General features: G+C 42.2%; 1 protein-coding gene across 1 annotated transcript in view; it reads right to left on the bottom strand.

Moving 5' to 3' along the window:
- Nucleotides 1–13892, bottom strand: part of SLC5A8 (solute carrier family 5 member 8) — a 50825-nt gene that overhangs the window by 3872 nt on the left and 33061 nt on the right. Inside the window, exons 10-13 of the mRNA XM_004700359.2 lie at nucleotides 11621–11688; nucleotides 9079–9165; nucleotides 4203–4408; nucleotides 2966–3069 (exon numbers count right to left, since the gene is read on the bottom strand). Of these exons, the coding sequence (XP_004700416.1) occupies nucleotides 2966–3069; nucleotides 4203–4408; nucleotides 9079–9165; nucleotides 11621–11688 (465 nt within the window). The remainder of the gene's footprint in view (nucleotides 1–2965; nucleotides 3070–4202; nucleotides 4409–9078; nucleotides 9166–11620; nucleotides 11689–13892) is intronic.

Below are 13892 nucleotides of genomic sequence, written 5' to 3'. Positions count from 1 at the left end.
TTTTCCGGAGGGACCCGTCCCTGGAGAAGGACAGCATGCTTGGTAAAGTCGAGAAGTGAAAACGAGGAAGACCCTCAGCGAAATGGATTTACACAATGGCTGCTAGGATGAGCTGGAACCTAGCAGCAGTTGTGAGAAGGGCACAGGACCAGTGCTTCCTTCTGCACCCAGGTGGTGATGATGCGCCCAAACCGACTTGAAGGCACCTGGCACCACACACTAGTCATTCTGGTGGGTGAAGAAATGACAGGTTCCTAAAACAATCACTGCACTCCTGGTCTGCATATGGCAGTATTCACACCCGTGTTACTAATGAGAAAACGGATTCACGGTACATAAGGAACACTTGGGTGGAGCTGAAATTAAAGCCTAGTCTATAGGGCCTAAATGCTTAGAGATGTCTAGTATGTTACAGTCCGTTTTAAGATGTATTTGCCAAGGAGCTTCAGGAGGGAACATTTTTAGGGTTTTCAAAAGGCTCGCTGTGAATAGCATTCCTAAAATGAATGAACTGTTTGGGCATCTATTACCTGATGCCTACAAGCCTGGGTAGTTTATTAATTTTTAAAACAAAGGATATAATTATACATGGTTATCAAAATAGCTAAGAGGTAGTTGGAGGGGGTACTATTGAGACCCAATTTTTATAAGTAGTAAAATGGACTAAATATGGACCAAAGGACATAGAGTATAAGCAGATTGATTAAATGTATTCCTGAAGTGAATCACTGGATAACTTGTGAGAAATGTTTAAATCTGTCTTAAAATATATCAAAAGAGACAAAAGAGAAGCCCAATGTGTCCATCATTTTCCTTATGAGAAAAAGCACAGTCCTTTTTAAAAAATGCTTTAAACCAACTTTTGTGAAGTATCATGCAGTCCACTGCTTCATAAGTGGACGTGTAAAGGTTATAGAGCACTGAACCACGGTGCTATCCAGATGCAAGAATCATTGCTGGGGGATTCCATGGAATGGCAAGGCGCTGGTCGCTAAATCAAACAAAGACTATAGATGCATTTGTACCAAGTGTACCTCGTTTTTAAAATCTTTAAAAAAGAAAAAAAGTTAAGTGGCGCTGCCTCCCCAGTGTGGTTGCTGTGGGTGTTGTGTGTGAATGACATTAGGGAGTCCATATTTTTCATCAACTCCACCACCACCAAACTTCGACCCTAGTCTGAGCCACCATGATGTCTCACCTGGCTTACTGCAATAGCTTCCTCCCTGCCCTGGCTCCCCTACAGATTAGTCTCAGAACTGGATCAGAGAGCTCCTTTGAGAATTAGCGGAGAGCAACTTTTTTTAATGTCCCATGTAGTAGACCTAAAATATAGAAGAGAAAAGAAAAGAAAAAATAGAAGAGAAAAGAAAAGAAAATTAGAGCAACTGTCCCAAGAGCCCATGTGACTGACAGGCATTTCCAGAAACAGAACATCTAGAACATGGCAGGACATAACATATGAAACCCCCTTAGGATCAAAGGGAGTGGGGCTTCAGATTGGAAAAAGCTACTGAGCACAAGCCAGTCACTATCGAAAGAGGTCACACACCACACACCAAGGGTCAAGTGCCAGCCTGCCATTGGCATTCTCCACAGTGACATAGCCAGCGGTAAGAAATTAGAGATCCTCTCTCCTAAACAGAGACATCACTTTCAACCTAGGATCCTCTGCTTCAAATAATTCTTATTCCAGCATGCTGTTCTTGTGTGCCTTCAAGTTGATAACTCATAACGGCCTGAGAGGACAGAGTAGAACAGCCCCAAAGGGGTTTCAAGGCAGTAGTCGTTACCAGAGTAGATCGCCAAGTCTTTTCAATTCCCTGTGGAGTCATTGGTGGGCACAAACTGCCAACCTCTCAGGGAGCAGGTAAACAGTTATCCATTGTGCACCAGGGTTCCTTTGATCAAGCATACTCTTTTTTTTTGGGGGGGGGGTCACACATGAAGTTTCAAGAAAACTCTTGTCTGTCTTTTCTTGAGAATTTTCTGTAGCATATGTTCCATGCCATGAAGGCAAGTTTAAAAAACAAACAAATTCATTGCCATCCATCAATTCTGACTCCTAGCAACTTTCTAGGACGGGGGAGAACTGCCCCTGTGGGTTTCTGAGACTGTGCCTCTTTAGGGGAATAGAAAGCCTCCTCTTTCTCCCAAGGAGCAGCGGATGCTTTGGAATTGCTGACCTTGTGGGTAGCAGCCGCCTGTGTAAGCACTAGACCACTGGGCCTTCTGTCTTTACGGCAGTATCCAAAAATAAGGAGTACTAGGATAGGCAGCACAGAATCCAGGACAGGAGGGAAGTAAAGTGAATTCACAGAATGAAGGCAAAAGGTCCTATAGAAACAGCTCCATAGCAACCCCAGAGCAGTTTGTACTATTCTTATTATCAGTTGGATAACAAGAAAAAAATTATTCTAGTGAGACTAAGAACATTTGAAAATTACCCTTACACTATGTTTAGAGGTAAACTTCACAGAATGTTTAGCCAGAGATTATTATACATAAAAATTAGCATTAGTGGTCCTTATATAACTTATTTTAACTTACAAACATTCAAAGTAGGGCAATGGAGAAATTATGGCATAGGATCGGTACAGAGATGTGAGTCAAATGCCCAGTGTTGTACCTACCTGGTAACTTTATGAAATTTTTCCAAGCATCTTTTTAAAATCTTACAATGACCTTGTAAAAAGACTAATTGTTATTATTTTCATTTTATAGATAAAACACTACATTCATAAAAGCTATATAAATGCCCAAGTTCATGGCCGAATAAAGTAGATGTCAGAATAAAGATTCAGAGATTGGTCTTCTGCTTTCAAGGGCAGACCCTCAAATTTTCCATGAAGGATATCATTAAACTGGCTGTAAACAGAACTACAATAAATAGCACAAATTGCTACAAAATAGAGTACAAACTGAGATAAAGAAGCAATTACAATAATACAAATGTGGAGGCATTTACCTGTTATTAAACTAATAATGGTCCCCACGAGTATGGTTACCAAAGTCCCAAGGGTACTGAAGTAGAGATATGATAAGGAATACCAGTTATCCATCAGTGGAGTCCTAAGAGAGAGCAAAGTCACAATTACAACATCTCATCTAATGCTATTAGAACTCGTGACAAAGTTAAGATAGACTATTTAATAATGTTCAACGTGTCGCTATCTCGTGTCCCCGTTTTATCCTAGCGGATCAGGGAAGCACTGGCGCAGAGACAAGACTGAAAGTGGCACAAGATGAGGGGCAGGCAGAGGTGTCCTTGCTGGGCTCGGGATGGGTTTCTGCTGTGCTGTAAGGGTAATGACGTCAGAGGCAAAACTACAGAAAATAGTGTCTAGGCGAAGACTGTCCAAACACTTGACACCCATCTTTTAGAGAACTTTCCAACCAACTCAAGAATAAGTCAAGTTCATGAAGCTTTGAGTTCACACATGATGGCACCGTGTGAAAACGATAGGTGCGCTTTCCTTGCTCTCACTGATGAAAAGTGGTCTATGAGATTCTCAGTCATTTTCTCCCACTTTCCTCTTGCTACGCTCAGCAGAGCAAGCTCACAGTCCGCCTGGACCAGGGGAGGCGCTCAAATTTGAAACTAGTAGTTTCAACTTGCCAAATGCTGTCTCACCACGGATGATGGAAACGGACCTTTATAGAAATTGCTCCGTGGCACCTCCCTGCAAGTGGCACCCAAGAAATGGCCCATACTTACCTGCCTCAGCCACACCTAGAATGATGTGCATTGTGGTATTTGTGATCGAACCAGTTTTTGTTTTGCTTTACGTTGGCTCTGGGATCTCACTTTCATGGTTACAAAGAGTGGCTTAATTTATTAGACCAACTATCCTATCAAGAAGAATATCGAGAAACATGGGAGTAGGGGATGTTTGAAGGCATCAGATTGATCAGGACAATGAAATTCTGAGAGGCCACGAACCCAGAGAAGAGAAACGCACTTGAGTTGAATCTGGTTTCTGCTTGGGGTAGTGACAATGTTTTGAGGAAAAAGAGAGTGCTGTAACATGGGTAGTGTAACTCTGCCCATGTCATTAATGCCACAGAATTGCCCAAGTAAGCTTGGGTACATGGAAGTTTGTGTTACACGATTGTGGTATTTTACCACAATTTTTTAGGTATCCGGAGTGCTCTGTCTTTAGCGTAATTTTTAAAAAATGACATTATAATACTTAAGTCAATACCTTACAGGGTTGTGTACTTGGAAAGCACTCGTAGAAAAAGGCATCTCTGTGGTTGTCAACAAATCCGTCGCATTGTGGGTGATGTTACAGCCATAGGTTTCCAGGCTTAATGGCAAAGTTCTCTCTGGAAGCGGTGGATAGAGTTGAGCTCCAATCCCAACCCACAAAGAAATGGCAAAGCCAGCCATCAGACCAACAAGGGCTCCCTGCAAAACAACAGTGTTTTTTAAAAGAAAAGTAATAGTCCACTTTGAGATGCAATTTCACATGGAAAGGTTAAGCTCAACTTGGTCCAGCTTCCCCCTACACTACTACCCTTCCCAAGATCCGTCTCTGCCTCATGGCATGGCATTCAATGCACCGAAGGGTTTCTCAGGCCAGAGCCCTGAAGATTATGTAACCACATGTCCTTTTTCATATATTCATTCAGCCAATTATCAATCTCTGTCTGTTTTGCATTTCAATTATCTCATGCTCCCATTTGTTCCACTGTTTCCAGGGCCAGCAACATGTTCTGGCCTCTTTGTCTCTTCACACCTTAGTAATTAAACAACCTTGTAGTTGACTCCAGACTAATTATTCTCTCAATTTGTATTTAATCTGTGAACATATACGTCATGCCATCTGATCAACAGAATATTAAAACAGAAAGTACACATAGAGTCTCTCTCTATGGAAGACTGCAATTGGGCTATCAGTCAATAAAGAAAAAAAAAATAGAGGACCTGATGCCGGGGGCTTAAGTGGAGAGCAAATGTTTTGAGAATGATGAGGACAATGAATGCACAAATGTGCTTTACACAATTGATATATGTATGGACTGTGATAAGAGTTGTATGAGCCCCTAATAAAATGATTAAAAATAAATAAATAATAATAAAAAAGACACATCATCTCCAAAAAAGAAAAAACCCAACAGATTTTTCAAACGGCTCCCATAGTCCACACAACGAAAGTACCAGTCCTTCTACGGAGGGAGATGGTGACAGGAGAAGGTGGCGAGCCAACCTCGCCATACGCATTTGACGTTCTAATCTTGGAAGACTCGGGTCCCTCCCTTTTCACTAGCAATCTAGGGGTTCTTCCAGGCCTTGAATAATGTAAGCCCTATTCCCTGGAGTTAGGAAATTCCTTCCTCCAAGGTGAAATTCCCTTTCTTCATTTAAGGACAATGATCAGACAGGGCAACCTGAGCCCCAGACTCTAGATGAAAAAGAGCTGAGAGATGAAATCACGTTGTTGTTGGGTGCCATCAAGTCAGCTCCAACCCACAGAGACCGTATGCCACACAGGATGAAATACTGCCGAGTCCTGTGCCTGCACACTTGTTCCTCTGCTTGAGCCCATTGTTGTGAAACCATAGGACAGGAAAAACAATGATGTGCTGATGGGAGAGCGAGACGGCTGCTGACCAGATGGGAGGCGTCAGATTTCAGGGCAAGGAAGGTCTGTAAACTCTTGCATGGAGGTGAGATCTTGACATCAGAGCATTCATTTTAGGTGCCCTAGCACTTACCCCCAAACCAAAACCCAAACGCACGGCCATTAAGTCATTGCCAACTTAGAGTGAGCTTCGGAGGCTGTAACTGCGTACAGGAGGAGAAAACCCTGTCTTCCTCCCAGGGAGCAGCTGGGGGGTTCAAACTGCAGACCTTGCGGATCACAGCCCAGGGCTCTCACACTGAACACGGGCATAGACATGTAACAGCTGCACAATGTTTTTGAGTAATCTGAGGCTACATTGGCAGCGCGGTCAGCTGGTGCTCTGCTCAGCTGCACACATAGCTGGACCAAGAACTTAGTGTCCTGGTGGCACAGTGGGGAAGTACTCTGCTGCCAATCAAACGGTTGACTATTTGAACACGCCTACACCTCGTCCGAGTCCTTGGGGCTCTGTGGGAGAAAGAGGGGGCGTTCTTCTCCTGTAAACAGGTACAGTCTTGGAAACTCACTGGGGCATTTCCACGCTGACCTAGAGGGTCGCTATGAGTTAGCATCAACTCGATGGCAGTGTTTGTTTTTGAGGTTTTTGTACCACTTTGTAGGAGAATGACGTACTAGTTTGCTTCCATAAAGATTTACAGCCTTAGAAACACTCTGAACAAATCTGTTCCATCCAAAAGGGTTGCTATGAGACGGCAGTTAGGGGGATTGGGGATCCATGGAACCATAAACTCCACCAGGGCAGCGGAAATAGTGCTTGCTAATCTGATGAGTGTTCAGCATATCTTTTTTTTCCTCTTTCTTTCTTTCTTTCTTTCTTTCTTTCTTTCTTTCTTTCTTTCTTTCTTTCTGTAGTGTTTACATGTTGGGCTGCTAACTCAAGGTTCACTGTTCGAAACCACCAGGTGCTCCTGGAAAGAGTTTCAGTTGGGCCTCAACTCAATGACAGTGAGTTTAGTTTGTGAGTTTGTTATGATATGAAGGGTACCCATAGTGCCACCCCCCCCAAAAAAAGAATGAAAATAAAACCAAAAATGATTATCATCATCATGAGCTATCTCTATTAAACTTATGTCAGCAAGTTTAATAAACCATCTCTCTCCCTACAGGTAAGCTTTCTGCAAACTAGTCTAACTCTTGGTAACTCTTCAGACAGGGATTATGGGAGGAACCGGTGCTACAACTAAATCAGCAAGCTAAGGGGTCAACCTTGCGGTGTGGGGGAGCATTAATCTTGGATGTCCTAACTTGACAAACCCACAAATAGATGCTGAAATTAAACTCTAAATGATCTATCGTTTTGCCTATGTAAAATCTCAACTGAGGAAGTTCCCAACAGGAAATAGGCAACATTGTTCCCATGTGCAATGTTTCAGATAACTGTAATCACAATAGGTCTCACACTGGGAGAACAATAAATACACACCCCAGGCAAAGGGAGATGCCGAAGATTTCCAAATGCAGAGTTATTCATGTAAAAGGAGTTGTTTGCCACTACTCAGACAGTCCGAGTTCTTAGAAAACCCCACTCACTGCCATCCAGTCGAAGCAATTCACAGCAACCCTCTAGAGCGGGTGGACATGCTCCCTGCGAGTTTCCAAGACTGAAACTGAACAGGAGTGGAAAGCTTCATCTTTCTCCCCTGGAGAGGCTGGTGGTTTCAAAGTGCTGACCGTGCAGTTAGCAGCCAGTGTGTAGTAACCACACGCCACCAGGGCTCCTGGCAGAGAGGTCTGGAAAGAAGCAAAGCCCTGAGCAATCCGAACAAATGAAGAAATGGTGGCCTCTGGTGGACAGATGGGTTTTTTTAATGGACATTTCAAATAAATTTTATCGGAGTTTAATGATTCTAATTTAAGAAACTCACAAACCAGAATCCTTAAATGGTGTCTAGGCAGTCACATTTAGTACTAAGAACAGGACCCAAGGGACATTGTAAGACATGACAAAATAATAATTTATAAATTATCAAGGGTTTGGGAAGGAGGGGAAAAGTGATGAGCTGACACCAAGGGCTCAAGCAGAAAGCAAATGTTTGGAGAATGATGAAGGCAACAAACGTACAAATGTGCTCGACACAATCGACGGATGTATGGATTATGATAAGAGTTGTACGAGCCCTCAAGAAAATGATTGTAAAAAAATAAAAATCCATTAACCTTCCAAAAAGAAGAAGAACAGGACCCAAAAGTCTTTAATTCTAGTATACCAACTTCTGCTTTAAATATTCTAAAACCAGACTCTCTGCTAAGTCAATGCTGGCTCATAGTGGGTTTCTAAGACTGTAACTGTTTACAGGAGTAGAAAGCCCAGTCATTCTTCCTAGGAACTGTTGGCTGCTTCAAACTGTCAACCGTGAGGATTGCAGCCCAACACATAACCACTACACCACCAGTGCTCCTTCAAGGTGCTAGAATTTCAGAAGACAAAACGGTGCCCTGAAGGTGCTGGAACCAGGAAAGGTGTGCACAGATGAGCAAGATGCAAAGAAAGCAGCTGCTGCAACAGGCAACAGCCCACAGGGAAAGCCAGCGGGCGTCCTGCAGGTGTCTGCACGTCACTGCTGCTGAGTTTGCAAACAGGAGCCCTGCAGGCAGAGGGCGCCGGCACTGCACTGCTCACCCCGAGATCAGCCCTTCACACCCGCCAGCAGCTCCTCCAGAAACACAGGAGGCGGTCTGCTCCTGTGAAGATGGAAAGTCTCCGAAGGCCGACGGGACAGTTCTCCCCTGGCCTGTGGGGTCGCTGCGACTTAGCATTGACTCGATGGCAGTGAGGTTGGCTGGTTTGGTTTTTTTAATTTGACAGTTCTAAGACCTTCGGAGGAGAATGGAATACAGAACATCAGGTCCCGTGGTTGTTCGATGTCTGACCAGAACAATCATACACACATCACACATTTTCCCTGAACTGTAACACAAGCAGATGTATCTGTAGAGATAGGAATTCCAATTCTGATCGCTGCTTTGAGGATCGAGCCAGATTAGGGGAGCTATAGTATGAAGTCTCAGGAGTGGAAACTTTCTAGTTAAATCTATTGCTTTATTTTGCTGTAGCCGGACTCTTATTGTCTTCAGTCTCTCCTCTTTGAGCCTGTCAATCTCTTTCTTTAAATTCTAGCAATTCATGTTTAAAGGAAGAAGCTAAATGCACACACCCCCACCCAAAAGTTGCTGCTTTAATTATAAGTATTTTAAATCCCATGATATATTTTTGTCAGTTTCCATTTACCGTCCCGCCCGCCAGGTCCCAGTGCCCAGCACTTGCTCACCCTAGCAAAGGCAGTGAGTAATTTACAATGGCATCTAGAAAAGTCACTAGTGACCGAGCTCAAAAATACTGTAACTTTAAAACGGAGAAGAACAAAAATGCAGAGCTGCTACTATAGCTGGGAACGTACACTTTACATGTATATTCATTCTTTATACTTACAACTGAGTTGGCAACAGGAACCAAAATGCCCAGAGAAAACAATCCCAGAAGTGGTCCGCCTACCATGCCAAAGATGCTGAGTGCTGCCTGCAAAAATGGTAGGAATTTAGAGATGAGTGATCTTAAATCCAAAGTTAAAATATTTCAAAGTAATTGCATCAAATTAGAGGTTTTAAATATCCAGTTCCTCCTGGAAATTATGACAGCTTTGTCGTTGGCCAAGGGGTAATTAAAAATGGGAAGCTCTTCAGTCTCGAGCAGCTATTTCTTCCTTGAATTATCACCCCAAAAAAGGCAGTAAAAGGGGGGAAAGGTAGAGATTCCCAATAAATGGGAGTACCTATTGAACACTCTACATGAATGCATGAGTGAAAATTGGCTCCATGCCTCTCAACCTTATTTTTTCAGGCATGAATAATCAATCACAGGCTTCCTATGTATTTGGGGGAGTTTCAAATCCTCCTCCAAACAAGATTGCAGTGGAATAAAGTTTAGTGTCCAGAGATGGCAATGAAACTCATTACTCTATCTGGTTTGATGCTCTAAGAATTGAACTAGCACCTAAAAATATGCTCTTTTTAAAAAGATCAAATTTTTGGTGAAAGATTGAAAGCCTCCCACTAAAATCAGCAACAAAGCAAGCATATAGGCTATGACCACTCTTATTCAATGTAATACTGGAACTTGTAACTAAAGCAATGAGATAGGAAAAGGAAATAAAAGGCATACAGATAACAAAGGATAAATAAAATGTAGAACCATGTGGAAAGCACTCCTTCCAACAACTGGCAATAGAAATTACAGAGGGTCAAAAAAAAAAAAAGGAAAGAAATGACATAGGGTCTAGCAAGAGCGCTGCAGGGTATTGAACACTGAAGGAGTGAAAGCCATACCACACACAGATTGCTGCACTCCATGTTCACTGCCGAGTAATGTTCACAATGGCAAGAAGTTGGGAAAAACCCAAATGCCCACCCGCAGAAGAATGGACAAAGGAACTTTGGTACCTGCACACAATGGAATGCTCTGCATGGCTAAAAAACAAGAATAAAACCACCTAACACCTCATGACATGGCCGGACCCGGAGAACATTATGTTGGGCCAAGGTAGTCGATCACAAAAGGAAAAATATTGTATGAGACCACTATGATACGGATTAAAAAAGACAAAATGTATATACCAAAGAGAACAGACTTTGGATATTCCCAAGAGAGGACGACAAGGGTGGGAAAAAGAAGCAAAAACTGGGAGGTTGACAGGCATTGACTTGGATGAAAGAGAAGGTGAATATTCAAAAGAAGGAGAAGAGAAATTGGGTGGGAGGGAGGTGGGATAGAAGGGGGAGTGGGGTTGATGAGTGGTTTGAACTATTGAGTGCAGGCTTGATGGTCTGAAATGTAAACCCCTCACCAAATTTACGAAAATAAACCCATCAAAAAGACACCTGTCCCTATTGACAGAAGATATGATTGCGTAGAAAACCTAAGTGATATAAGAGTACAAAAATTCCAAAACTATGGAGTTCATCAAACTCACAGGCTGCAAGTTAAATGTACAAAGAACAATTTCTTTTCTCTACAGGCAGCCTCCAGGTTATAAACATTGAATTTATGGACAACTTCTACCTGCCCTGTAATGCCAGGCTTTGAATGAGTTCTGTCATGGTTGATAGGAACAGATCAGATTCTTTAAAATTTGGCTGATTTATCACATTAACCCCAAATTGGAAAAATGACAAGTCGATTCCTGGAACGAAAGACTTAGAAGAGGCCAACTCAGCCCTTTCAGGAGCCGACTACAGGATATAGTTGGCAGGGCCATGAAGAGTCACAAACATTCAAACTAATACGGTTGACCGCCATCTTTGAGTGGAGAGCCACCCACAACAAATTCTTCCTCAAACTCATCTTCACTTGCTGCATGTGCAACTTTTAAATGATTGAAAAGTCTTGAAGTTTAGTTATAAAGCTTCATAAGAACTGTAAGCACCTGTTCTGACTCCCCTGCAAATTCTGAAAGACAACTTAGAACGGGCATTGTTCCCAGCCCAGGGACAACCTGAATATTCTCAATGGACACATGGACAGTAAGACTTAAAAATAGATATTATTATTTACAAGCACCTAAACAATGGTGTGCTTAGGTATTAGGATAACAAAACGTGCTGGATTTATATGTATGCTGAAAATTACACTAATGAAAGAAATCAGGGAAAGTCTAACAGAGATGTAGATATTCATGTATTGGAAGATTCAATGTAGTAAATAAAAAAGAGTTTTTGAGACATTCCTATTGAAGGAAACTACATAAAAGGTTTACAGGTTCTCTGTGGATTCTCTCTTGCAAGTGCCTGTGAATCTACAATTAACTCCAAAAACAAAAGTTTAATTTTAAAGGGTAAACAAAAATAAGAGAGAGGTAATTTACTCATCCCTGTCCTGTCATGTATTTATGCATAGATATCCACCGAAGAACATCTAGAAGGATGGCCACATTACTTTACCAACGTTATCGAGATTGACTCAAGCCATCATCTCTTACCTGTAACAGAGCTCCCATGAGTGAGGCCAGAGCAGCCATTCCAATGCACAGGGCTCCGTAGAGCACACCTTGATGGAGAAGGGACATGTCAGTGTGAGACCCGGGCCGTGAGCATTGAACTTCACAATAGAATACGTTGGTACGCCCAGGAAACACTGGGATGGCAGTGAAGAGTGCCTCACGCATGAAAGCCCTCAAACGGAGGGCGTTCTCCTCCGGGATGAAGCAGTGTGCAAAGAATACACATAAAACCCTATATTATGCCCTGGGATTAGTTACCGCAGTCGGTTATATAAGTAAAGAATGCCTAGAATTAACTGTGGGGATTTAAAAAGTAGGAACCATTGTGTCTTTTAATCTGATCCTTCTGTAAACATGTGTCTGTAAAGGGAAGCCAGGGTTTCTGTTTCCAGTCTACGGAAACTAAGACACGATTAAGCTCTGCTCTGTACAACAAGAAGCGGTGGAGGGTGACAAATGTTAGAGACTGGATTCTTGTCACTTCAGGTGCTCATTTCTCTGGGAAGTGGCAATGGCCGCAACAAAGCGTGGTTTGGAATCTTGCGTCCCCTCCATAACTTCCAACTGCACCCTCAAAGCTTCTCCTATTAAACTAATAAAGATAGCTTCAACACAAGCACTGTATTCTCCCTTCTACCAAACTGCTTTCCCCCAATCTCGTCATAGAAATTTTAGAGACACCATGGGTTTCCTGATTATGGGATCTCCCCACCCCCTGCCCTGGATCTTTTGACTTTCAATATTTTTCATCTTTTCCCCAGACTCATAGATTACTTTTTAAATTATAAGAAAATTTACCCAAACTAAACTTTATTCTTAAAGAATAGCCATTACTGTAGTAGAAATCACTTGAAAGTAGTCAATATCCAAAACTCAAACAGACAATTCAGAAAAATACATGAGAAATTTGTTCATCATAAAATTAAGTGTATTATTTATATTGTTATTGCTGTTTTACTTATACCAGCTCCCACCACACAAGGAGTCCTGGTGGCTTGTGGTATAAAGGGCTACACACGGAGGTGCTAAACACAAGCTCAATGGTTTTCTAATCCATTTCATGGTAGTGAGTGAGTGAGTGAGTGAGTACTCAAACATATCAGTGTTCAAGTATATTGGCTCAATAATTTTAGTGCACTTAAATAGAAATCCTTATATTAAATTTGCAAAGAGCTCTTGTGCTTCTCAGTGTTCATATAAATAGTATTTCCAACACAATTAGCTTCATTTCTCTCCATTTCATAGATCATTGAAAGATGACCCTTATGTTTCTGAATATTCAAAGTTAATGGAAGCACACTCAAATCATTTGCCATGTTCTCTATCCAGGGTCTTTACTGCAAATATATCAAGATAATGATTTTCTGCAACCCTTAACATAGCTGAAAGTCTAATCTCTACTAGCAGAGGCGATTTGTAATTAATCACCAGTATCAACATTGCTTGGACACTAACTAGTGCCCCTTGTTCCGTATGCATTATCGCTAAACCTTATAACAACCCTGTAAGATAAGTATTATTGTTCACACTTTTCCATGTGAAGAAGCAGAGGCTCAAATAAGTTATTGGGTTTTTTCAAGGCTATACAGCTAGGAGCCCTGGTAGGGTAATGATTACGTATTGAGCTGCTTAACACAAGGTGAGTAGTTCAAAACCATCAACTGCTCTGCGGGAGCAAGATGGGGGTTTCTATTCTGTGAGAGAGCTACTATCTTGGAAACCCACAGGTGCAGTCTCCCCAGTCCCATAGGATCAAAAGAGTCAGAATCAACTTGATGGCAGTGAGTGAGTGAGTGAGTGAGTGAGTGAGTGAGTGAGTGAGAGAGTGAGTGAATTACAGCTAGTACACTGAAAGAGCAGGAGTGGACCTGGCATCAAAAGCTCTGTCCATTCTGTAAGACCACAAGGTTCAGTAACCCTACAATAAACAATTCTAGTTACTCTTTAGAAAACACCACATCATTCTGAAATTGTGCTCCGGGATTAAACTGGGCACATAGTAAAATGATGCGTTGCCACTTAAATCTAGTGGGCACTGAAGACTATAAAAGAAGCCCTCGTGGTTCAAGGGGTGAAGAGTTGGGCTGCTAACCAAAAGGTCATCATAGGTTCAAACCCATCTGCCACTTGGCAGGAGAAAGAAGAGGCTGTCCGCTCTCAGAAAGATTGATACTTTCAGAATCCCCTTTCTGCCCTACAAGGGCATCATGAGTCAGAGATGACTTGATGTTAGTGAATTTGGTTTGGTTTG

Source organism: Echinops telfairi, unplaced genomic scaffold, assembly GCF_000313985.2.
Source record: "Echinops telfairi isolate 266 unplaced genomic scaffold, ASM31398v2 ScPeMD7_2;HRSCAF=8, whole genome shotgun sequence".
Classification (NCBI taxonomy): Eukaryota; Metazoa; Chordata; class Mammalia; order Afrosoricida; family Tenrecidae; genus Echinops; species Echinops telfairi.
Note: the sequence above shows the minus strand (reverse complement) of the source record. Positions and strands in the feature narration are given on the sequence as shown.